Source organism: Vicugna pacos, chromosome 13, assembly GCF_048564905.1.
Source record: "Vicugna pacos chromosome 13, VicPac4, whole genome shotgun sequence".
NCBI lineage: Eukaryota > Metazoa > Chordata > Mammalia > Artiodactyla > Camelidae > Vicugna > Vicugna pacos.
Window position 1 is genome coordinate 7,614,941 of NC_132999.1, and position 27,695 is coordinate 7,642,635.

Below are 27,695 nucleotides of genomic sequence, written 5' to 3' on the forward strand. Positions count from 1 at the left end.
AAACACCTGGGCAAGCTGTTTACTAGAAAAACTAGACGTTGGAAGAGATGAGGGATAATTAGCAAATAAAACTATTCCTGGCACTCTCTCGACATTAGTGCAGAACCGAGCTCCAAGCCGGCACCTGGTGAAGGGAACTGCTAGATGTGATAATTCCAATTTACACATTCAGCACAACATTCTGTCTGCCTGTCAATTTGAAACACTTTCCTATTCAGTGATAACAGATACCCCAAAAGAATGCAGTGTCAAGATGCTGACATGAATTTTTTATGCACCAACTAAGACCCTCTCTCCTCTGGACCAGTTACGAGTCTTCTTCACTCGTGGAATGGACTGACAGTTGGGTACTTTTTTCAATTGTATCAACAAAAAAAATTCAATTTAATAGGGTAAATTTAAAGTATCAGATCCACATGCAGAATAAATACCAATAAAATTTTCTTATGCACAGTTAAGAAAAATAATTTAATGAAATTGTAAAAAAAACACTTCACTGTATCAGTGTATCTTAATTTATATAGTGTAATACGTTTTAGCTGCCAAAAGCATGAAAGCATATATTTCTACTAAATATAGAGTTTACTATTTTTTTTTTCTAAATTGACAGAAAGCAAGAGAAAGTGAGAGGGACAGACACACAGAGACAGCACAGTAGATCGGATATTCACTTGCAAATGCTGAACAAAAAAGAAAGAGAAATTGAACCTAAATTCATGCAGATTTATTTTCCAGATACTTTCATATGATTATATTTTGAAGAACTACTATAAACAGGCAACGAAGCCAAACGTTACATTCTTACTCCCTTCATATTTAAGTAAGAAACATATGAACTAGACTTATAAAGTACTGCAGCTTGTTATTTTTTTTTCCACATATATATACCAGATTGTATTCACAAATATCTTTCCCCATAATCAACTACCCCTCTCCCTCCAGGTAGTCACTTGGGTGATTATTTACTTGTTCTAATAATGAGGCCATGGCATGGCTCCACCATTTCTGGAATTCTCCTCTTGTATCTGCCCCACGAAACGGCAACACAATCTTTTCAATTATTTTCAGTGATGCTGAACTTTCATTTAAAGATTGGAGCGACTTGCTAAGATAACTTATGTAAATCATTCATTTGCTAAAATAATGCATCCATTCGAGAGACACCATCCTTGTTACTAAACAAGAGGGGACGCTGAACTACTAGGTGTGAGGCTCAGATACTAGCACTTCTGAGACCGCAAATCAGTGCTGAGCGCGCCAACAAAACCTCCTTAAGTTTTCTAAGCAAACCTTTTAATTACAAAGTATTTAAGGCTAGAATATTTAGAAGTACAGAATACGGTATTTTTTAACCTATCATTGTAAGTCAAACACTTCCTTTTCCAAAATTAACGAATATAGAAAATACTTCCTATGGCTGCACTGTGCATTACCTGTTTCTACTAAAGATAGAATTTGTCAGTTTTTTTAGAGTGACAGACAGACACAGCATGTTAAACCAGATATCCGTTTGCAAATGCTATTTAAATAGAGAATAAAACATCCTGACTGCCAGTATACATATTCACACACACATATACATATATAAACATATACATACATATTATACATACATATACATGTATATACACACACACACATATATAATTAAAGGGTATTTTTATGAAGATTACTCCAAAGCCATCAGTTTTATTATAAGCTATAATATTTTAATATTAATAAGTCATTAGTAATACATTAACCAAAAAAGTAATGTATTTTCAATTATGATGTATAAGAATGCAAAATATCATTACAATGAAACACCATTATCCTTTAGAAGGGTAAAATTTCCTCCTTCTTGTATCCAAGGTCAAATTAGAAAAGAATTTTCTAGTTACTAAAAGAAGAAATTCACAAGCCAAGACCACATGAATTTCATAAATGATGAGATATTCATTACTCATCACTTTTAAACTGATGCCTTCATAATTACTTATCTTCTAAGGCATTTTTTCAAACTATAGAAAGCAAATGGCAGTGTCAGCTGGGCTCATCACTGAATTTCAAGAAGGAAGCTCCATTTGGGGAATAGAAGGCAACATGAGCTGACTTACAGGCAGGTTATTACCATCCAGATAATTTAAAGAACTATCAAAATCATGTAAGAACTGAGGCTGCAGTCAGCAATTAGGGTTTTCTACCATTAAGTCTTTTAAAGTATACTTAAAGTATACTCAGCAGTTAATCCCAAAGACTCCCTTCCTGCAAGCCACATAATATGAGTACAGATATATTTATTGGTTTTCGATACTCACAAACTTACAACGTTGCTCTGGGGTGATCATGAGTGAAACTCGTGCACCACGCACGAAGTATGTATTTAATATGTTGCTTTGGTACTAAACACTCCCTGACCACTTCTCAACTAACTGAAATTTTTTTCTGAGCGCCCAAGCACTATGAGAAACACAAAAATAAGTAAAACGCTGTCTCTGACCTCAAAGAAGTGACTAAAACATATAAAGGAGGTATAAGAAGTGACCAAGATTAAAAAGAACTAAGCCTTATGTGAACAAAGAAAAGAACCTGTAACTATCCTGTGCAATATGACAGCCACGAGCCACTTTGTAATTAATTTAACATAAAATAAAATGAAAATGTACCCTTTCAGTCACATTAGTCATAGTCCAGGGGCTCAGCGAAGACTTGTAAAGTACTGACTTACTCTACTGAACTGTGCTGCTATATAAATTCAGAAAATTCTTGTTTAAATGAGAAAAAGGCTCCTAAGGGTACTAACTTTAAAAACTATCCTAAAGAACAAATAGGAACTGAATAGGAGAAAGGATGGATTTCTTGACATTGTTGCAAAGAACAATCAGTAATATAGCTTGGCTGAAGCTTTGAAAGGAAAACTCTACTCTGAGTTCAAAGCTGAGGTCCTTGAATTTTCTGCTACATTTTTTGGATTTTGTTTTACTCCATGAAAAACTGGTCATAGAATTGACAACTGAATAATGCACATATAAGTGCAATGACAATGACTAACATATACTAGGTGCTCAAAAACTGAAAGAAGGGGTAAAGAAGGGGGAGGAGAGAGAGGATGAAGAGAGGCTGTAGGACGACAACGGGGTACTGAGGTGGTCAGAATAAGAACAGAGCTGCTGGCTCCTAACTGTTCAGACTTAGACTAACATTAAGCAGTTATGAGATCCTAATGAAATGTTTTGGTTAAGCCTCGACATGGTCTTATGGACGCCACCAAATGTTTTCTTATACTTTGCTCTATTACATATATTAGTAAGGAACCAAAGTAGCTTCTACCACTAACAGTCACGAAGTGGTTTCAGTCTGGTAAAGATGGTTCAAGATTACTGTGGGCTCTTGTGGTGGGGAGAGCATTTAGGAAGAGGAGTTAAGTATGAGTTATCTACTGACTGGAGCACAATGTCAACCATATAGTGTATCCTTTGCACTTCTTGGTACATAGCATTTCAAACCTATAAATGAGTCTTTGTCTTGTGTTCAACTGAAATGCATTCCAAATTACAGAAGAGGTATTAGTCTTTCAATTTGTTTGTTTTTATTTCTCTTCTAAGCCTATGTATTTGAAGTTGTCAAACTGTATACCAAGGATTATAAAGTAAACAAACATTACTTAGGAAGGTTTCCACTGTGACAAATTTGTCCTTATCTTTAATGCTTCATTACTTCACTAAAATGTGCAATCTTAAAGGTACATTGATATTGATATCAGTATTACAATAAAGTCAATCTTCTCAAAAGACCAAAATATTATTTAAAATTAAACCTAGTTGAATTATTTTCTAAAACAAAATTACTAGAAACATTTGTTTGGACCTTGTCAGAAAGGTTTCAATTTGACATCATTACGTTTTACCTTGCCTAATCAGTTGAACAAAAGTACTTTATGTAAAATGATTCTTGCAGTTGCCTTAGCTACAAATCCCTGCAGGATACTATAACTGAAATCTACTCACGTACGTTAGGAATAATTAGGGCCCCAAATTAAGCCAAACACAAAGTTAATTCAAATAGTCAGCTGCTGTCATTTAAATGGTTACAGAGTTTTACTGTTGCTTAACATTTCTGAATGCTTTTAAATGCACTTTGTTCTTGTAATCTGTATTTAGTGTTTCAGTATAAATAGAAATGGGATCAGAAGCAAAGATTCACCAGCCTTAAATTGGAGTCACACCTATAGCCAGTCTTTTGTCACTAAAGGTTTTCTACTCAATCTCTGCTATCAGTCAATTAACAACACAGTTGAAAGAATGGAGTGACAGCTCTCAAAGGTAAGCTTTCTGGTAAATAAAGCAGGACCACAGACTCTACAGCGAGTGCCATTAATGCAGCAAAAGTAAGAGCTTTACGGCTAACAGGGATAGCCTCTACCTGCCTAAACTCTAGAACAAAGCAAACGATTAAACGAGCTTCCTGTTGTAAGCAAACAAAAGAGAAAAGCTAATGTCTAAAACCCATACCGAAAGGAGGGGCTGCAGAGGCAATGCCTTTAACTGCTTTAATGATGACTGCTATTCAGTAAGAACTGATAAACTAAATATAGTAAAGTTGTAACTGTTGTGACATTTCAGCTTTCCAGTGTTCCTGGTAGTTAACAGCAATTGTTTAAATGTGTGTCTGTAGCTGTGTAACTTCTGAAGATTATTTGAAAGTTGCAGAGATTTAGCAAGATTGGTCCTTCTGTGATACATATGTTTTCTGTATCTCAAAATAAAGTCAGTCTTAACATAGTTTTTAAATCTGAAATAGTAATGATTTAAAAATTTTGAAATAAGCGATTTTCTTCAATCAACACCATTAAGTTAAACAATGTTAAGCAATATATTTTAAAGTAGATCTTAAATATTCTTAGTAACAACCTCATGAGGTAGGGAAATACACCAATGGTCTGAGGCTAAATACTAAGTTCTACAGAAAGAAAAATGGATTGGTAGTAAATAGAACTTAGCAAAGTAGAATCTTGGCAGGCCTAAGATTGTTCATCTGGAAACTTCTACACTGCTAATCTCCAAGTTTGATTCTAAATCAAAATCTAAAGCAAAATTCTTCAATCCTAACCCCCCCAAAATTTGCAAAAGTATTTTGAGGTCTAAGATACCTATATAGAATTCTCTTTGTTTAAAAATTGCTATTTACTTACTCACTTTTTATTTGGCTTTAAAAGCTAACAAATCTAATGAACTTCATATAGAAATAAATTTAATTTGTGATTTATATTATCATAAGACTAAAATAAATCAGATCAGTAACTTATCTCTGACAGGAAAAAAAAAAGTTAATGTCCATTACTAATTATAAAGAAAGAAAATCTCTGATTATCTATAATACTTCACTAGATTACCTTATGCAGAGCTGTTTTTGATAAACAGTTTACATTCAAGTATTCCAAAGAGTTTCTCACCAAAGTGAAAAGGTTTTAATACTAAAGTGAAAATAACAATTCTTAGTTTTAAAAATATACTCATTTTGAAATATTAGTAACATATAAACTTTTCCGAAATGGGTTAATAATACACACTCAGTATTATATGATTTTATAATGTTACTTTAAGTAATAACATTTGTAGTAAAATGCTATTTAAAATGATGTTTCCATGTAACACAGAATGAAAGTAGGACAGATCAATGGAGAATAGAAGGAAATATTAGGGAGAAAAGGTCAGGCTGCACTGTTACTCAGGGATTTTTCAAAACAAATAATCAGAATAGGGGTCAACAGAAAGCATATAAAATTGGATTCAAAGTATAAACAAAATATAAAAATGTTTAGTAAAGTTCCAAGGTAGCTTAGTTCTCCTTTTAAAATAAAATGAATTGTAAAACTGAAATAGGCATTATTTCTGTATTTCAACTGTGTTGTAAGGTTAGAAACAAACCACAATTTGCAAAGGTAGAAATCACCGTTGTGCAAAATCTGATTTTCTAGACTGAACAAAACTCCCTGACACAGATGTCCTGTCACAGACCAACGGCCTCACATCACCTGGGAGCTTATTAGAAATGCAGACTCTCAAGGACCATCTCGATTACTGATCCAGAATCTACATTTTAACAGGCTCCCCAAGTGAATTACATGTAGATTAAATTTTGAGACGCACTGTTCTAGATAAAGAAGATTAAAAACATCGAGCATGACCTCCCTTAAATTTCTTCTCCTGTACACATCTCTCCCTGAATCTTCCTCTCCCTGTATCAAAATGCACACTCTCCTTTCCTAGATGTGCCTTCCTCTCCTCGCACTGCATTACATTTGCTTTCTTTCTGTCTGGAAACAAATTCAGGTATTTAGCATATCTATTACAAACAACCGAAAAAGAAAACTATATTAAAAATACTTTCCTTAAACAATAGAATACATTTAACCTACATCACCTATCTCCTTCACTTTACTTACCAACTTTTAAATCAACCATTACTTCACCACTGCTTTCTGCCATATTAAAGCAGGTCTCTTAACACCCAACAGGGAGCTCTCTCCCTGCTACCACCAGCAAAGCTCCCATTCATACTTTTTACTACGTTTGATTAAGTTATGAAGTCCCTGACTCTTATTAACATATTACATTGACTCTAGTCAAAACTTGAATTTAATATCGGGCATATGTACCACCTGGTTTAGATTTTAACATTACAAAGAGAAAAAGAAGAATCAGGGAGGGAGGAGAACGAACGATTAACAGAGACACACACACACACATATTAGATAGATACAAAGAGAAATCATTTCAGTAGCACTGCTGGAAACAGAAGAACAGTAACATTTTCATCCATAGTTCATTCTGTGCAGATATAAATTATCCTCATTTCCCTTTCTTTTTTCTTAAAACTATATTCCATTATCCATTTTTAATTTGGATAATGTCCCAACTTCACCTACTTCGTTAGTTAAAATCTGATTCATTTCAAATCATTTAATATTAGTTTACCTCCTTTAAAATTAACTGACTGAGACCTTAGCTCTCATCTTATAATAAACTTATTCCTGATGGATTAAAAATTTTAGTAAAAATACTTAAGAACTACAGAAAAATGCAAGTGAATAAATATTTAACTAATCTCAAGATACAGATTTTTAAGCATAAAAATAATGGAAGATTTCACAAAAGAAAACAGTAAACATCAAAAAGTAAAGAAAGAGGAAAAAGGGATAAACAATGCAAATGAAGTAATATATTGATAACTGTTAAATCTGTAGTTCATATTACTTTACAAAATTCTCTTCTGTTCGAAACTTTCATTAAAAAATTTAGCAATATGAATTAAAAAGTTTTTCATAATAAAAATGACAAATGGAGTTTTAAAAAGAATTTAAAAAATAAGAAAAGCTGTAACAATGTAAACAAAAATTGGCAAAGGTGGTGAACAAAAAAATTCACATCAAAATTACAACTGGCTAATAAGTAAATCCACAAAAATGTTTTTGTTCTCACAGTTAGCCACAAATTATAAATTTAATCATAATTCACATGTCAAAGTATCAATTCTTCTAAAGATTTAAAATCAACGCTGGTAACGTATACAGATTGATACTTTCACACGCTGGTAATCAAAGTGAACATGAGGTCAGAAAAAAGTTTGGAAGATGTATGTATGCCTGATATAATAATCAGAATTTCAGAAATTTAGTTCCAGGAAATAACCGAACATGCCATATTTTACTTATAGTTGAAAAAAATTAGGTTCAAATGGCCAACAGTAGAGAGGGAATATAAAATCATTTTTGACATACACATGGATAAATTACACTGCAGCTGTTAAAATCTATTATCCAAATATATAATGACATGGTAATACAAGTTATGATAAAATAAAGTAGAAAATCACAGTATAAAAGTATGTGGAAATGAAGAACCTAAGTTTTTTTATACATCATAATTTTGTTTTATCCATAATATCAAGTACGTATAACTGGAAAAAAAAAAGAAAATGTATAGTGGTTATATCAAGGTCCTAGAATTACGAACAATTTTAAATGCTTATCTTTTTTTTAACATTTTTTATTGATTTATAATCATTTTACAATGTTGTGTCAAATTCCAGCGTTCAGCACAATTTTTCTGTCATTCATGGACATATACACACTCATTGTCACATTTTTTTCTCTGTGAGTTATCATAACATTTTGTGTATATTTCCCTGTGCTATACAGTGTAATCTTGTTTATCTATTCTACAATTTTAAATGCTTATCTTAATTTTCTTATTTTTCATCTCTTCTCATGAGAATGTACTGCATTCAAAATCAGGAGGGGGAAAGAAAGCTTTTAAGAAAAATAAGCCCTCAAAGCAAGAATAATGGCAGACATAAAAGTCAAACTCAGTAGAGTCCCATGCTGATAGGGAGGGATTATAAATGTTGTTTTTGCTTCCTGAAGCTCTGATACGGAATTCCCTTCTCAGCCTTACATTTTAGCCAAAAGATCCCAGGGCCAAGGCTAGGTATTCTCCTGGAATCACGTCTGTCAAGTTGACAAAAGGAGTTCAAGAATCGGGTTGAAAGATGTCATGAGATATTCACTAATCCACATTGATGTCTAATACATGTAGCCTGCACGGCTGTCATATGTCATTCTCTGTCACGCAGGAGGTGAAAAGAAAATAAAGAGTACCATAGGGTACCAAGCATATGTTTCAGGAAGACACTCCCTTAAGCAACGAGGCAGATAAATATTTCTTCGAGAAATACCAGTTCTACATTAATACTCAGATGTGCTCAATCATTTGTATTATCCTATTCTCTAATACCTCAACCTAGTATGTAAAAAAGTGAGAAAGTGCATTAACTCAAAAAATGAGGCAAGAGATTCATCAAAACTGAATTACTCAGTAATGAGTGATGAACACAATTATCATTCAGCAAAATTAAGATGCTTTACATGCTTCCTGTGCTTTTAATTAAAGCACACCTTTAATACACTATTGATTATTTCAAAATGTAACAATAACTTTGATAAATGCTTTATAGGAATACAAAATCAATATTTCAAAAATTTACTCTTACACAGACAGGTTTAGGCCTCGTTACTTTTAGCAGATTTATTAAATAAATATTTGACACAGTCTTTTCTGTCAGAAAATGGAGGTTTGTAAAAATTAAACAGCCAAGCAATTCAGTGTTAAGGTCTGTTGGGGGACTGTTGTGCGTAATACTTTTCCACCAGCAATAGACCTATTAATGAATCAGCCTTTTTATGAATAAATCAATCTTTTTTAGCACTGGAAAAGAAGCAAGAGAGGATGAAGAAGGATGGGAAGTGGGGAGGAAAAGTGGGAAGAAGGAAAAAAATGAACAATCAACACACTAGAACTTCATATTTGAAATATGGCATATTGTGACACTGAGTATTTGTATATCAGATGACCAAAGCTATTTCAAATCAACTTTTTCAATGATGCCAGTGGATCCTATAAGTTTGTTTTATTCAGTTTTTTTTCAACTTTTGAGTAATATTCTGAATATACCTTGTTCTTAAATCCTGGTAGTAGTACTATAAGGCATTTGGTTTTTACAAGATCAGAAGCAATGTGTATAATTTGTAAGTGGCATTAATATTTATATTTTTAAAACTGAATTACATCACTAACTATGAAGAAAGCTGATGCAATCAGATTACATTGCACTCACACAATAAAGAATAAAGTGTCCTAAGAGCAATATAGCTAGGCATTGTATTAAGGAGTAAAACCACACTGATCTGCACTAAAAATAAAATCATTAAAAAAATGCATTCTTTTAAACCAATGTTAATTTACATAATTTGCAAATTTAAAAAATAAGGTTACATTTGATATGCAGCGAACAGATATGCTGTACAATTCCTATTAATTTAATGGGAGTTCTGACTCCCATTAAGTTTAATAGGAGTCATACAGCCAAATCCCCATATACCTTGCTGAAAATTTACCTCCTAACTTTAAACTAATCAAATACACTGAAAGGAACAAAAGTAGTCAGTTCTGCCACACTGGGAAATCTAAAGTCCCTACAGTAAGTCAATTCAGGATTATCATGGCAATGGTCATGTAGCCCATCCGAACAAGAAAAAGAATAAGGTTATAACAATGAGAAGAGACAAAGAGGGAGGGGGTAGAGCTCAGAGGCAGAATGTGCGCTTAGCATGCAGGAGGTCCTGGGTTCAATCCCCAGTACTTCCATTCAAAAAAAAAAAAAAGACAGAGAGAGAGAGACAAACTTTGAAGCAAGGGTTTAGGAGCTCTGAAAATATAACATTTACCCTTAACAAAAAATACTTTCTGTTTTTTCCAATCTGAAGTTAATTTTCCAGTTTTTTTCCTTTCTCAATACAATGTCAAAAAAGAGTAAAAAAATCCATTTTTGAAGCCTAAAATTATGCCCGAGGAGTCTGATCAGAGGGATAAAGAACCATATGAAAAAGTGTAGACAGTAATTCCCAGTAAACAACTGGTTACCACTTCTGAATCACAATGAACTAATTCATTTGTTTCCAAAAAAAAATTCTAAAAAGTTACCTCATATGCACACCCATGTACCCCCGTACCTCCCCCTCAACCGCCCCTACACATGGTATTACAGTGGTTCTGTATCGGCATCAGCATCACCCCAGAAATGCACCAGAAATGCAAATGCTTGGGTCCCATCCCAGACCTTCTAGATGATTCTGCTGCTACTCGAGCTTGAGAACCACTGCAATACTTTACTCCACATCCATGCTTTTTTTCTCCACTGATTTTTCCCTCCACCACCATGCTCACCATTCCTTTACCTAGCTTGTTCGGCTCATGTTGAGATTCAGCTCAAGCATCATCATCACTTCAGGCTAGAAGCTTCTCATGACATACACCTACTCACTCAACTGCCCTTTCAGCCAGTGCCTCTGGCATACCACCACCATGGCACTTACCCTGTTATTACACCCGTTTATTGTCCCCTCTCTGACTATTAAGATTACGACCCTCCTCAAAGATTTATGCTGTTCATGTAATGGACATAGAATGAATGCTTACTATACAAGCCAGGCATTGTTCTAGGTGCTTGCATGTCAGTCAACAACAACAACAAAAGACAACAACAACAAAATCCCTGCCCTTGTGAAAGTGATATACTTTGTGTGTGTGTGTATGTGTGTGTAAATAGTAAATGTTGTATGTTTTATTACATGTATGTGTAAATATAAGAGTAAATGATTAAAAACATAAATATAGGTCTGAATTATTTTAATCCTTCTTAAGTTTAACCTTGGAGAACAAAGTTACTACTCCTTCCACTAAATCATGGACCACTCTGAAAAAATTATTTATATGACAAAAGCAGGGTTTTTAAAAATTCATACATTCATTAATTCATAATTCATTTTTCCCTGCCACCCAATTAGCAAAAACTCTACAAGCTAAACATCATTTTTTACTGACATCATTAACACAAAGTCATTGTAAAATGTGATAGAGAACTTAAAAGTACATTAAAAACTGGTAAGATACTATTTCTACAGCCATGTTCTTAAATTTTCTTGAAGTATATAAAATAAACATGTAACGCTGTATCTAGCTTATCCGGCACTTACACATGACATAATGTTTTATTTGAAATAAGGATGAGCAACTATGTGATTTTTGTTTAATTAACTAAAATTTTGGCTAATAAAATCTAATTACGTACTGCATGAAGAATTCAACCTGAAATCCATAACACTTACTTTGCTGCAGAACCGCTGTTATTTGTAACTTGTCACTTGAACAAGCCTTCATATATCTGACTTACGCTTGCAGGGCTCTATTATACAGCATAAGTTAATTCTCTAGGACACAAAAATTCAATTTACCTTCCTACTTACTGATACAGGATTCCACAGTGGGTTACTAGATTTATAAAAATTGGCCAAAAGAATCAAAGTATACCAGTTTCTAAAAAAAAACTGATTTTTAAAGGGCTTGAGGTTATTAGTTCTCTAGGAATAAAATAAATGCTAAAAAAAAAAATCTTACAAGATATTTTGAAAGATTGGTCTTTTCTAATCATTTTTTATTTGAAAATTCTAAACACCATTTTCAAAATATACAGTAGAGACTTTAGGAATAAATAAAACATTGTTCCTATTTTGCAAAAACAAGTAAATTTTAATGGGTAAGACTTGATTCTTAAACCCTAACTGATAGAAATAGACAATGATAGAAGATAGGCTAATTCTAAGAATTAAAGCTTTATATAATTAGCTTTTACCATGTAAAACTAAAAAAAAAGGCTTGATTTGCTTTTTAATATGTACACAAAACATAACATGTTTATAATGTTCATCTGATCATGGAGAAAATACATAATTCCTTCTTGCATGTATGGAAATTTACCTCTCATATTTACAAATGTAAAACAAATCCAACATTATATTAAGCCTTTAAGATCATATACTAAGGTAAAACAAGTCTGTAAACAAGAGAAAAGAAAGCTCTAAAAAGGAAGGTATGTTCCATGGCTGAATACAATGAATACATAGGTTTGTTTTAAAATAAAAAATTAAACTGCTTAAAAATCTAATGTCTGGTTTCTATGGAAAAGTCAGAAGACTAGCAAAATCAGGCAAAACACTGGAATGGTGACCACGGGTCCTGTAGCAAGCACTTTCCTGCTTCCTGCAGACCTCCACTGGCCTGCTGCGCTCAAGTCACGCTGCCTGCTTGGCCCGAAGAGGTGGCTGGTATTTGATGTTTTGACCCCTATGCAAGACCACAGGCTCCTCAAGAGCAGGAACTCTGGCATGTGCATTTCTGAAGTCCAATCAAACCACCGGTTCAATTTAGTCACTCAATAAATGAAGAAGAAGGAAGGAAACCACCTAGAAAACTTTATCTGAGTTTTTAGGCAAGGATCCAGGCGCTGACACAGAAAGCGCTCATCTCCGTAAGATTTGAGAAGGTAACAATCACGTAAGGGCCCTGAAGAAACTTAATGGCCGAATGATTAAATTTGTATTTTCTTTCCTGTACTCTCATACTTATCTTTGAGTGGTTTTCTCTGTAGGTGTTCACAGAGCATTATCTGCCTTCTGGCAATAAAGAACTATCATGCCACGAAAAACTTTGCTAAGACGAAACCACGTGGCGCAATGTTCTCACAGAGCACGGTAACCGGGTACACTCTCACAGCTGGCACTGCGGGGTCATCCCAGGCTCTTTCCACCTGTAGGAGGGCACTGCTTCAAAAGCAACCCCCCAGCCTGATGCACCGAAAATGAAATTTCTCTTAACAGCAGATATGAATTCTGACCTGACAGGTGACACTAGAAATAAAACTGCATTATCTCATGAAAAAGTCTGTTTGCTAGACCACCGCTGAGTTAAGCTACTGGACCAGTAATGTGATTTCTATCTTGACTGGAAATTTTTTCATTATGTGGACTAATGAGCCACTGATCCACACCTGAAATCTTTTTTAAATATATAAAAACATTCAAACATAACAGCAGGAATTCCGTTAGTTCCCTCCCCCCACCCAATATAAAGATGCAAAATTACAAGAGACCATACAGGATTTTCATAACAATCCAAGAGAATCATATTTTTAAAATCAGTTTCTGCTCACTGTTTATCATTACAGTACTATTCATTCAGACATACTACATGTTAATGTTAGATCTGAGGTATCTTTCAATTCTGATGCAAAGAGCAGTTGTCTTCCAAAAATATTAACCCATTTGTAACTTTCATGTATGACTTAAATCCAAGTGAGCATTATTTACTTTCTGAATACAAAAGTTCTTAGTTTAAAATATTTCTAAACATGTTATTTATTTGAATTATAATATTCATTACATATTAAAATTTACATAATAAAATCCTTTTGGAAAAATATTAACATTTTGCAGCTTCATACAAAGACATTAGAATAAGCTTCAATCTATTAGCTGACAGTACGCTTCTTTTTCTCTACCTATCATTTTATTAATAGATATAAATAGGATCACTAAAAAGTACATATAAAATGAATTTTTAAATTCTGAAGCATTTTCTTCAGGAATATTTCATTAGAACCAAAAGACTCATTATATTTTACATGCATTTCTCAGAGATTTTGGATTCTTTCACAGATTTTGCAAGATTAATACATTTTCATGCTGAATACAATGACTACCACTACCAACCAGCTATAAAATTAACACATCTTAGCTCCACATTAACTTCTAACCTGCTTTGTAAAAAGCAACTTGAAGGGTGTTATCTTCCCATGGAAACAGTATGTAAGACTAAGGAAAGAATGGATACCAGAAAATCCATGTAGTAATTAACGAATGATGATTCCCATTATTTCATGAACTCTAAAATGTTTTACTTCTTTAAAAGTCAAATCTGTCTTCAAAAAAGACTAACATTAGAAAGGAAGCACTACAAAAAAGCAACTTTTTCCAGAAAATATTAAAAAATGTTACTTAGGAGTTTTAAACTATAACCACACTTAAGAAGCAAGTGAAACTAAAGATGAAGTGAAAGAGTTGCCATAAAATACATTCAATTTTACTGGAATAATTTTAGTCAATAAATGTAAAATATACACTAAAACACAGCTTTTATTTAGTTCTCTCAGGATTACTTACAATGTTTATATTTATAAATTTTTGTAAAATATAAATTAAAGACTTTCTAGAATACACAATTGTGTAATGAAATTAATTCAACCACCAGAAAAAGAATATGACATTCAGGAAATCTTTTTAACATTTATTTCTAAAATAATAATTAAAAAAAACTCATTCTAGCCACTTCTATATAAAGAAGATTGCATAGTTTAAGTTCTTCTGAACTTAAAAAGTAAAATTTAAACTGTATCTTACCTTCTGTATTCGGTAAGAAGCTGATTATAATGATAAACCACAGACTTCGCATTCTGCAACCAGAAGACACCATTATTGATCCTTTTAAATATTTTCTTTGTATTCCTTAATGAATCTAGTTATAAATGCCCAGCTTCATCGAACCCAGCAGTCTGCATCATTGATCCTCATATCTGAAAAGCAAACAAATCCATCATTTACTCTATGACCCTGCAATGTCACAAAAAATGAAAAAATAATAGTAACAACTCCTCTTTCCCTCCCTTTCTCCCTCCTTCTCCTAACTATTAAAAAATGGCATATATTTTGATTCTATATCCAATAGGAATCTGCTCCTATACACTGGATATCTGAGCCCTGCATTCTGAAAACAGTCAAAGCCCCCCAAATTTACTACAGATAATCAGAACACATGAATTCACGTAATAGTTATATACATTCTTGATGATGAATTTTTCTTTCAAAAGCTTAAAAAGTCAATCCAGAATAATACCATTTGTCTTTCTATGCCACATTGGTCATTTTACCAAAGTACTAGCTTTGATACCTAATACCTCCAATAAAATTTCATAAATACTTATTTTTGTTTGTTTCTAGTAATGATAACAGCAATATTATCTACTCTCTTATCCCATTTCCTTGCAAAACAGATTAGAGATATTATGAAACAGTTTGTTCTTCTATTCAAGAGTGTACAATCTTTAATATATGGTTGTACTTTATATAATAATGGTATTCCAAACACCACATTTCTAAATTCCACATATCAAACTGTCATTTGTCTGACTGCTAGTTATTCATACAGGGAACAGTTTAATAAAGTGATTGTCTCAACGACTTCATTTTAAAGTTTTTAATCTTCATGTATTGGTTTTTCTTAGAAGAAAACTTAATAAGGTCAAACCTATATCCTTGAGTAGGTTAGTCCATCCACTGGACCCAAATATAACCCCAGACCATGATGATTATATCTCCAAGGCTGCATCATTGTTTCTTAAAAACTGGGGGAGGAGTGGCAAAGAATATAAAACTGAGAGCCAAGTCTAATTCTGACTAGCCCGTAAGGACCCAGTTCTTCAACTGGAAGGACAGAAAAACTTCAGGAGTGGTTTAATCAGCATTTCTAAGTTCCTAGGATCATGTGAAACCAGGTCCCTTGCTGGCTTCTACTGAAATGTTTTACTTCTTTCTAGGGAAGCATGAGGAATCAGAGTAAGTACCAGCCTCACAATATATAACGATGTAGGTAGTTCCCAAATATATCCAGCCCCCTGATCTAGATTCTGAGGGTAAAGAAATTACAAATTCTTCCTTTAAAGTTTTCCCAAGCTATCCTTAACCTGGTGCAAATGAAGAGTTGTTTAAAGTGGAGCAGTGAAGGGACTACCCACCCCATTATGAGGTTGTGTCTCTAACTCAAATACAATGGATGCTTACATAATTTAGATGCTGTCCCTAACACTAAAGCATAAAGAAAATCTAGAAAACCAAATCTTCCTAGATAACTTTGAGTTCTCTATTTCACATTAGCTGAGCTACACTGCACTTGCTACATGCTTCATGCACCATATGCGATGCTATTAGCAGGCACTATATTCTACTCTCAGTTCCCTGTAACGTAACTTCAATTGAAAAGGGGTCAGATTCTAAATGGTTTGGAACACTTATCAGACTGCAACCAACAAACACGCCAGGAAGAATGTAAAAAAGTAATCAGAAGCTATTACCTAGCGTTTAAATACAAAGATCCATAAAATCATAAATGAAATTAGCAAGATATCTCTGTAATAAGGGGTTTACTTGACCATGCCTATAGTTCCTGAGACAAAACTGCTTCCCTACATACACCTCCATGACCCATAATCAGATCGGTTTTTTAGCTCTCTCGGAAAACTTTAAAGACAACCAGGTATCATAATGAGGGGAATCAATTGGTATTACCCAGTTCTAAGAACACCTCAGATGCTTCTCTGCCCAAAAAAATAAGACAAAAACAAAGGAAAAAGCAAGCTTCCCTATTCTGAACGCCAAAAATGTAAAAAGAAGAATGATACATCAAAAATTAATCTGAGGAAGACACATGACACACAATCCTGCAGAACTGGCTGGCTCCCTCATCATTCTTCACTCTGGCTCCCAAAGACTATTCAAAAGACAAAACCAAAAGTAAACCTTCCTTTACAACTGCTGCTGTGCAAAGTACCTGCCTTAAATCTACAAGCTATTTTATATACAGTACAGAGAGGTATTAGATAATTTCATGGCCTGTCATATCAAAAAGGCTAATCAGTGCACAATTTCTTATATCCCATAGATTGGTCAATGACTGGATCAAGCAATCAAAATAATTTTAATGCGTGGACGAGATGCATTAATTGTTACAAGTAAAATTAAGTCAGCCTTGAAATGCTCCTGATTCAAGCAAAGAATTCTGACTGTTCAGGTTTTAGTTGTAATGGGGACTTTCATTTCAATGAACTAATGCACCCAGGCCGCTTGCCCACATGCACAAGTCTTGAACACATTTCCACTTTTTTAAAGTGATCCAAGATCAGTCTGTCTTTGGTCATCCACTATTTGAAAGAGTCCTTGTTTGTGGGAAGAAAGAAGGAAGAAATCAGGGACTGATGACTGCCTTGTAGGAAACAGCTGCCAAGATAGGAAAACCTCTGTTAGTGAGGGGAAAAGGAGGAGGAAACCACACAACCCAGACCTCTTTTGTGGTCTCTGGCCAGGACAGAATATTTTATGAACTGATTTTAACTATACCAAAATTTCAGTGTATTCTTAAGGTTTACATGTGAAACACAATTTAAAGGTTTGAGAATGTGAAACACAATTTTAAAAATACACTTGAGTCAACTATGAGACTTAGTTTAAATGACTGTTTCTAACAAACAGAAACAGATTCTGGAAATGTAATAAAATCATGGTTTTTCTACCCAAATAAAGCTTAAGTCCATCCATCTGTCTGTGCAATGAGTAAAAGAGTATCAAATTTATTTTTCTCGTTCTATAACCTATATCCAATCACTTTCACATCAAATAAGATTATTTTCAAAAGTTTAAGCTTTAAATGCAATTTTTAAAACAGTCAAAAGATTTTACTGCTGTGATCCAAATTAAAAACAACCTTCCATTAAAAAATGTTAATGAAAATTGAAATACTTATTAGCAAACTACAATCAGCTAAGGGTAGAATGAATGAATAATCAAACATGGGGAAACTAATCCCAAGAAAACATTGCTCCCAAACCAGACTGGAGCCAAGAGACGCTCACAGGCATAGATGCAGTCAACAGACGGCCCTTCAAACTCTGTAACCACCTGCAAAATAAAGCTCAGAAAAAGCTTCTCACAAAGCAAAACAAAAACAAAGAGTAAAGTCCGAAAAGGGCTATTAAACTTCCTTTCAACAAGCAGAAAAGATTGACTCCCCACATTAAAAAACAGTTTGTCTTTAGATTTTTAGAAAAACTCTTGCCAAGAACTTCAGGGGAAAATTGGGGACGTAAAGGCACAGTGCAGAGATGAAACCCGTTCCTGCTAAGTAGCAGTTCACTTCTTAATAAAACAGAAACAGGACAGTTCTGCTTAAACTGTACATGACTATGATTTTTAAAAAGACAAACCACTTCTAATGTACAGGCTCCTCCTGTTTCTTTCCTTACCCTTCAAATAGGAAGATTCAAACAATTTCATCCTCACCTTGTTTCTAGAAACCACATGCGGCTTGTCTACCAAACCTCCGTCAAGATTTTTTTTAGATCTAAGTATCCTATTACTCTGTCATGTAAAAAGTCAATTGATGCATCATTACTACTAACCCTTCCAAAGCTGAACAACGACTTCCAGGAACATGCCTCAGCACTGTTTACATCCCAACAGCCCTCAATGTTTTACACAGACTTACAGTGCACAGTTAGCTGTAGCCTTTCGGACAGTGACCTGCTTAGAGTTACCAGCTGCTTTAAAAATCTTGTGCCTTAAATTGTCGGCAAAATTAACAAAACACTACTAATCAGTTTTAATATTCGTGTATTTATGTTACACTACCAGGAAACCACATTAAATCTTACATATGATATCTATTTAACAAAAATAGAAAAAATAAAACTCATTTGTTGAAAAGCATCAATGAAAGAAGTAGAATATAATATGCTTCAAATAAAAAGAGGACAAGATAATTAAAATTTTTCCAAAACTGGTTAAATGAGCTTGATATTCTCTTAAGTGAAAAGCCACCATAAAGAATCATAAATAAACCTTTATCTTTCATTTCTACTCATGGACTAACTGTGAACACCAGACGTTAAGCCCGAACAACAAGCACGAGGAGAACAGAAATAGGAAAGAGCCGTCTAAGCGGGAGACCCAGCAAAGTCACCCATCCTTGTTATTGTGCAGTCACGCGGTGTAAAATGAAACAGTAATGCTCTGGGTGAGCCTGAAATTCAGGGTGAGCCTAAATGCATTAAATGCACGTCAACTCGAAATGAGAGCTAAAGACAGCTGTACAAAAATCAGTCTTTCTGATCTAATTTGTGCTATAAAGTTATAATCGTTATGGCATAGAATTTCCCAGCAAAAGAAAGCTGCTTTTCTATGTTTTACCAAAACAACAAGAGGGTGATACTAACCCGTCTCTGCCCCACTGCAAACACTTAGAAAATGAAAAATAAATTACAGAAATTTCCCCCCCATCTTAACACAGGAGAAAACATCAACACCCTTGGGAGTTTTCTTTCACTCAGTTGTCTAAGTAAACCCTCGTTATCACTAATCAGAAAGCCTTTTTTTAGCTCCGGACGTTCGACATTCTTTTCCTTTTGCGTTTGAGTTTCTTTTCTTTCCCTTTGCGAGGATAGGGTTGGGGCTGGGAACACTACACAGATTTTTAAACCACGTGGACAACCACTGGTCGCCACACCCTCTTTCACCTTTTCATTTCAGTGGACACTGGTATCAAACCTAGAGTACTTTAATTAAACTATTTATGCTAAAGTCCCCAAACATTCATTATTGGTCTTACCCTTTATTGAAACTTCTTCATTGTAAAGGTATAAATTCTCCTATGAGAGGGCTTAGAGGAGAAGCAGAAAGAAGAGTTCAGGACTGCTCCCAGTAAATCACATCTGCTATCTGCTATAACATCTAGGAGTCATGCTGAGCACGCAAAACAGGCTTGTAGCCGTGGACACTGGAGGCACAGTGCAGGGCCGCCTGCCATTCTCTTCATTAAAATGCTTCCAGTTGAAATAATAAAAACAAATGGCTGTCATTGTCAAACCAATGGAGGGGACATTTTATGACTGAACATAAAGTTGCAAATGAAGTTTCAAAAGAAAAGGAAAAAATGAAGCCACATGCCCAGTTGAAAACACTACCTTACAAAGCATGAAAGTTAATGGCTTCCCCAACTTTAATATACAAAAAAATCATAAATTCATTTGTTTAAAATATTTAGTTTTTATTGTTAAAATTATAATACATCTGCAACAGAGAGGTTAGTTTTCTTCCCCACTTGGGGGAAAGGGAAGGCAATTTTCAAATGGCAGTCCCCTCCAAAGTTAAGATATTATATTTCCTCTTAACTTTCCAATCATCTAGAATTCTCATGCAGTTTTTTTGAGTTGAATATAAACTATAGGTACAATGGCCAGAAGTACTTCCTGAGTGCCTACTGTGTGAGATACTGTGTTAGATACATATAACCCTTCCTTCTAAGGTCAATATTATAAAGGTCAGAAGTCTGAGGCTCAGAAAGGAGAAGTAATTCCTCTACTGGAAGTTACTCGGCTAGCAGGTAGCAGACCTTGAATTCCAATCAAGGCTAATTACAAAGAAATTCTTAGTCCCTAAATTATTCATTCAGCAAACATTTACTGAGCATCTATCAAATGCTGTGTACTAAGGAACAAAAGAGACAAAACTCCTAACCCTCAGGGAGATTACATTCTAGCTCAAAAATAACTCTTCCTGATAAAAAGCTACAACTGATTGGCACATAGTTTAGGTTCCTCCAAAATGACAGCTAAACTACCTAGATTACTTATATTATTTCATGGAATCTTCACCCAGTCTGCCTTAAAATGAAAATACCTGTTTGAGGACAGTAAATAAGAGCAGGGCTGGGATATAAGCCCATGTTCTAAAACCACTATTGCCACTAGTTAAGCAGTTCAGATAAACCTACCCACTTTGTGTGTTTTATTATCTTTCCCTTTGGAATAAAAAATAGAAATAGAACCAAGACATTCTGGGATTATGAAGGTGATAAGGTACCAAAAGAAAAATCAGTTGATTTTCAAAATGTTTACATGAGTAAAACTAATATCCCTGAGGTAATGATAGCTAAATGTTAACTTAATTTTTAGTATTTCCAGTTGAGCTATCTTCATTTTATTCATTTATAGTGCTATTTAAAGTGCTCACAATGTATGTTCTAAATTAACAAATTATTCTAGACTGATGAATTTTATGAGCCAAAATACCTGAGAAATTGCTTACAAGTCAAAATTATAAATGTAAGTATTTCCTCGAATATAATTAAGAATGAATCTTAATAGTCATGGGAAGAACGTTTTAATGTTAACATCTATGATATTATGGACTCATCACTGTTCAGGAAAACAGAAAAGAAAAAATCCAATGCTGCTCATGAGATTCAGTCTTATGCTTGGCTCACTATATTGGATCCTTTGTTCACAGATCATTGTTACTAGCCATTCCCTGAATCAATATTCAGATTCCCTCTTGGTCTATATATACAACCACTGAATGAAATAATAATGACCCAGGATCTGTCGTATATTAGATCATCAATATCACCATCAGGGGTTTCTTACAGGTAATGAGGTAATCTGAGTAAAATATGTCAAATGAACTAAAAAATAAATGTGAAAAATACACTATAAAGAACACATGGTAAGAAGCTAAAGAAAATTTTGTGAAATATATATAGCACATTGCCTTTTGCAATCAATGAATGGTAAAACTCAGTGGCAAGCTATGTCAATATATCTAGTGTCAATTCAACTTGCAATTCTAAAATAAGTAAATAATATTAACACTAAAACTGCATGTATGTCAGTTTAGCTCAATGACAATCTAGCGATTACATTCTAGGTAATTTTGACATTGACTACTGAAATGAGTGTTACCTATTCATTTATTATCTTTACCTTATATGCTGGTCCTGTGTTTGGTTCTAAAGGGATTATAAAACAGATGAAGATATGACTGCCACCTTCAAAAAGGTAATAACCTTCTAAGGAGAACTAAATACACAAGAAAATGACTAAGACCCCAGATATGCATTAAGAACTACTAACTCCCCAAAACTTAACAGTAAATCTATTATATACCAAAATAATGAGAGAGAAGAGAAATGAAAGCAGTTTCCCCTGGGATGTGCACCCAGGTCAGTCAGTACCATCTTAATGAAAAGAGCCCAAGAGCGACATGAGGAACACAGTCCAGAACCCTGGTTTAACCTCCTACTATGAGAGTTGGGACAAATCACAATCATCTAGGCCTCAAGTTTAGCAACTACCCACGAGGGTAGGAATACACAATAAATTTACTATCCCATTATTTTCTCAATTAGTCCAATTACACGTTTACGCTCCTGATTCCATCTTAAGTAATGTTAAGGAAGGCTTTAGGGGCTATGTACTGCGATATGGTTTCACTAAGGGCTTGTCTCTTCTATCAAAATACTTCTCAGCAATCATTCTAATAATTCAGAATTTAAAAATTACATCTAAAAGAGTTGCTATTTCAAAAAACATTTTTAAAAACCTACTTACCGACTGTTACATTGGCAGTCATGATATAATAACCCAAGACTAATTCAGCTCACATATTTCTTTGTGGGAAAACTACACATAATCAAAAAGCAAGATGACATCAGGGACTTCTTCCAGGAAAAGCAAGTTCCTGTGCCTTAGCCAAGGTTAGTCTCCATCAAACCCTACATTTCCTACCATATTATTCCGGGTCAACAAGCAAAACTCAAAATAACAGTATTTTATTGTGTGGTAGAGAAAAAGAATATACCAATTATTTCTGAAAATTAACTTAATTAACAACATTGGAAATAAAGTTGTAGTCTAAGTGAATGAACAGAACAGACTCTTTCAGTGTTGGGCTGAAATCCTATGTGGTCAGTGTGGCTGATTCCTCGAGAGGATTAGAAGACTTAGGAAGGCAAAAAAATACTTGTATACACAATTATTAACAAACAGTAATGGACTGAGACATTTTGAATGACTGTTAAATACTTTAAAAATTACAAACAAAAACAAAAATTTTGGTTCATTAAAAAATTAAAATGTAACAAGTTTTATGTTTTAATACTTCTTAACTACATAATCATGGAGTAAGGGAGGTACGTGGTTTTTAGAAGAGGGATTTTCAACTTTAAAATATAATTTTATAACCTCTATTAAAAGTTTAAGTAATGTTAAAGTGGTAATAAAAGTGATGTTTAATAAAAAGAAATGTAGGTTATAAAAAGGTGAGAAAAACTGACTAGAAGCTTGAATTACTTGCTAAGACTGTCTTATTTGGTAAAAGACATGCATTTTTGCAGTATTTCAACAATTTTTTTAAAAATTTCCAAATCAGAAACTTTGAGGAAAATATATCTCTTGCTACATATAAAGAAAAGCAAAAAAACTGTGTTTAATAACTACCAAAGATAACAACCAGTAATTCTTCAAATCTCTTAAGCTAAAAATTATCAATATTATTGTATCATATTTAGAAAGACTGGAAGCAAGGAAATTACGTCGGCTGATACAACAGAGCAGAGATCAGGAACTTTTTCTATAGAGGACCAGGTAAGTAAGTAGGTAAGGAGGCTTTCAGGACCACACAGTCAGTCTCCGTCACAACGACACAATTCTGCCTCTAGCACAAAACCTGCCGTAGACAACGCATAACGAATGAGAATGGCTTCGTGCCAATCAACTTTACTACGAAAATAGCCAGCCAGCCAGTCTGCCAACCCCTGCTACAGATAAACCGGGCAAGATGGAGATAATAGAAAGCAGTCCAGTAATGAACCGACCAATAACTATCCATGTCTACCAAAATATGCAAACCAACTGTAGTCTTACTTAAGAAATTAATTTAAATGTTAATATAAAGCTAAATTAACCATGCTGGAATGAGAAAAATAAAATAAAGCAGCATTATATTGACCAAAAAAAAAATAATGTTTTCAGTGTGTGTGTGTAACAGAGCCGTAAGTACAGCTTACAGTGTTTGGGGAGACACTCCAGAAAAGAAAATAAAAGGCATTACCACAGTAACCTATCTTACTACTTTGTTTGGCAGGAGAAAATGTAAAACCAATCAAAACAGTAAGTAATGGGAGACTGAAAAGTAATGAGGTTTGGACAAGACCCCTGAGGTATTCTACCATTCATACGATGGTTTCAAATAGCTCTTGGTAAAAGTGGCTTCAAACTCCTGAAATTTCTGTCACCACTGCTACTCACCCATATGAAATAGTGGATATACCCCAGTTCCACATTGTATTCAGCAGGAAACTGCTAAATTCTAACATGTTGAATTTCTGCTATAACGCTAACTCTACAAGGCCAAAATCACTAATCTTATTCCAAGAAATTATGAAGTCACAATAAACGCACACATTTCTTTTAGAACAAAATTATTTTTAAAGCCTTCCAATTCCCTATATTTAGGTTCCCCCCAATCAAAATACTTTGACTGTTACTATTATAGTAAATATTTTCATTTTCTGCAATCTAATGTTTGTTAGAAGAGTCACGCTATCCCACACCATTCCTAAGCTACAATTAATAAGTATCACATTAAAATACATGAAGGCTAAACTTTTCTATCCATATTATATATAAGACAAAAGAGTGGAGAAGGTTACAAATTTTTAATAAGAACATTATATTATGGTAGTAATAATCTAGGTGTTTTACTGGAAGTGAAGTGGATTACTGTAAATGAAATTTTAAAATGTCCTTTCCATTTTCCAGATAACACAAAATGACTTTTTTCATGTCTCTAGCGATAAGGGTAAATTTGCCACACATTTAAATGGTGCCTTCACACTTCCTACCCTGACTCATGAATTAATAATTTAGTGACATTAATACAAGAAGATAAATGATAACAAGGTTAAGACGCATGGGCCAACCATATACACATACTTCTTTTAGCACAGTTAATACTTGTCTGTCAATTATAGCTAAAACTTTTTAACAGTTTTCAATAGCATTTTTACAATCTAAGTAGCAGCTTATGCACACACAATTTCACACGATTCAGGCTTAGTAAATCTCCTGCTGGTACCAAACAATCATTCTAGGGGATTAAAGTGCAACATCTGTTAACATTAATAATGTTTTATATAGTCGTATGTATTAAAGATGCCTCTATTTCACTACTAGTCTCCAAAAAAATCTTGCAGACCAAAATACTGATTTACATGAACTGTATACATATACTTTGCAGTAGTAACAAAGAAATACATTAGTGTGAAATGGTAAAATTTAAAAATCACATCCACTGTGAAGTAACAGATTTTCTTTGAACCAAGCTTCCTAAATGTGTAGGAGCGTGAGTGCACAGACAAATACACACACAAATGAAATGAACTCAATCTCTAATGTTTTTAAAACCAAAAATCCTCTGGAGCATTAATCAAGTAAGTCTGAATAAAATACAGCCCTGTAAATATAAAAGGTACTTCACTTTAGGTGGCCCTCGTTCACTCACTGTTTTATTGATTATTTCTCTGAAATGTCTTAATCTTTTCTCTTCCTTTCACCCCCTCTGCTCTAACCTCTTTCTCTCTCAACGTCTGCAAAAATCTCATCGCTGATTCCTTGCCCTCCATCCAGCTTGCCAACTGCCATTAGACTAATCTTCCTAATTTCACTCTAAACCATAAAAATGTGTAAAACTGGAACCAATCCTAAAAATCACTTTATGTATAAGACAAAGAAAAGACGTGGGGTTGTGACTTGTCAAAGGCAGATCTCAGAACTGCTGATTTTTAAACTTTCTCTTAAGTATATATTATTATCTGATTGTAATTTAATTATCACAACAAATCTAGTCGTTCTATTTCAACAATAGGGAAATTACAACTGAGGGCTGGAGGGGCAATGGTAAAAGGGGAAAGTTTTTTTTTTAAACTGGCAAAAAAGCAAAAAACGGGAATAGAGCCCAAACAGCTCTAACTTCAAAAATATTTAATTCAACGTCTATTTCCGTCAAACTTCTTTGCTAAGTATTTCTGAATATGACTTTCAAATTGACTTCTACTTAAGATTCTTTTACTCATATACAAAGCATTTCCCTCTTTTCCACCTGAAGAAATTCTATACAGACTTAACAGGTTTAAAAACCACCAATGCCATAAAGCCAACTGGATCACCTCCAAGTGCAGCTATAGTCATTATCTGTACCATTTGTACAGAACTGGGGTTATCTCATGACTTCTCCTCAATTAAGCTTTAAAACCTTTCAAAAACCTTTTCTGTCAAAATTTTCAATATTTATTTCTTCAATATAAGTCTCTTCAAACCAAACCAAAAAAATGTCCAGGATACATACTTTGTTTAAAGCATTGAGGTTGGTACCACAAGCAGTACCATGATGTGGGAGATAAGGAGATGACACAAGGGCACAAATAACTTTATGAATTTTCTTAATATAATTAAGGAAGTGAGTGTCCCTCATGGACCACTATTTTGCTCAACCCTTTAATCTTAATTCTGATAAGAAGTGGCATATCCTGGTGGTTAATACAGTGTATATACAATAAATTAACCGATTTTCTGGAGCATTATTGTAATTTTTAATGGATTTATTTTTGTCTAACATCTAAACTTGAGAATGACCACCCTTTATTTACTTCCTGTTCTTCAAATATTAAGGTAATTCGATTCTGGGGCCATAGGATTCTAACCCTCACCTCTGCGCCTTTCTTGGCATATTTATGCTGTTCCTTCTATCCAAATCCCCTCTGCCAACTACTATTCCTTTTCAGTTCAGGTCCATCACTTGACTATCGAAATCTAAACCTCCATGGCACACACGGGGACACAGTCATTTGTGTCCAAAATACAAAATGGCTACAACTATCACAAAGTATCTGAAGTATCATTTTCAAAATTATTGTGAGCTAAATGAAAACAGAACCCATGGCTTTCACATCTACAACCTCAATTCTGGGGACCCTTGCCTAATGTCTGGGAAATAGTGTGATAAATTTTCTCAATGAAAAAGGAAGGAAATCTGGTAAATAGAGAGGAGAGAGGGAGGAAGGGGTGAATGAATAAACTGAACTATGGGAAAAAATGTACGTGAATCATGGGAAGGATAAAGACAGTAAATGGAATTCAGAAACTGAAGTATAAAAGCTGAAACATAATTTTTTAAAACTGGAAACAAACTTAGAGATCTCCTAAAATAGGGATTCTCACATTAGTTTCTAGTCAAGACTATTCTAATTAAATGTTTAATTAAATATTGAGGAATGCCAATTTAAGACACAAAATATAAAAACGGCTATTTTTCATAAATTTATCATTGTTTGGCATCCTTGTTATCATTTAAAGAAGTCGAATGAACTCCCTCAAGGAAGTTTCAAAAACCACTGAGCCTCCTCACTTTAGGAGTGAGGAGACAGAAAGGTCCTCAATTAGCGGGGAAGCTAAACCTGCAGCTCAGGTCCAACCAAACTCCAGTAAAATAACCCCTTGGTGAAATCTTCCTTTAAAATACAGATGGGGGGAGGGTATAGTCCAAGTGGTAGAGCTGCATGCTTAGCATGCAGGAGGTCTGAGGTTCAATCCTCAGTACCTTCTCC

General features: G+C 34.1%; 1 protein-coding gene across 19 annotated transcripts in view; it reads right to left on the reverse strand.

Annotated features, from left to right (window-relative positions):
• ADGRL2 (adhesion G protein-coupled receptor L2) overlaps positions 1 to 27,695 on the reverse strand; it is a 461,330-nt gene that overhangs the window by 127,923 nt on the left and 305,712 nt on the right. For all 19 annotated transcript variants that reach the window (XM_072974126.1, XM_015240691.3, XM_072974136.1 and 16 more), the window contains one exon: positions 14,831 to 15,003. In XM_072974126.1, the coding sequence (XP_072830227.1) occupies positions 14,831 to 14,903 (73 nt within the window). In that variant the 5' untranslated portion in view covers positions 14,904 to 15,003. The remainder of the gene's footprint in view (positions 1 to 14,830; positions 15,004 to 27,695) is intronic.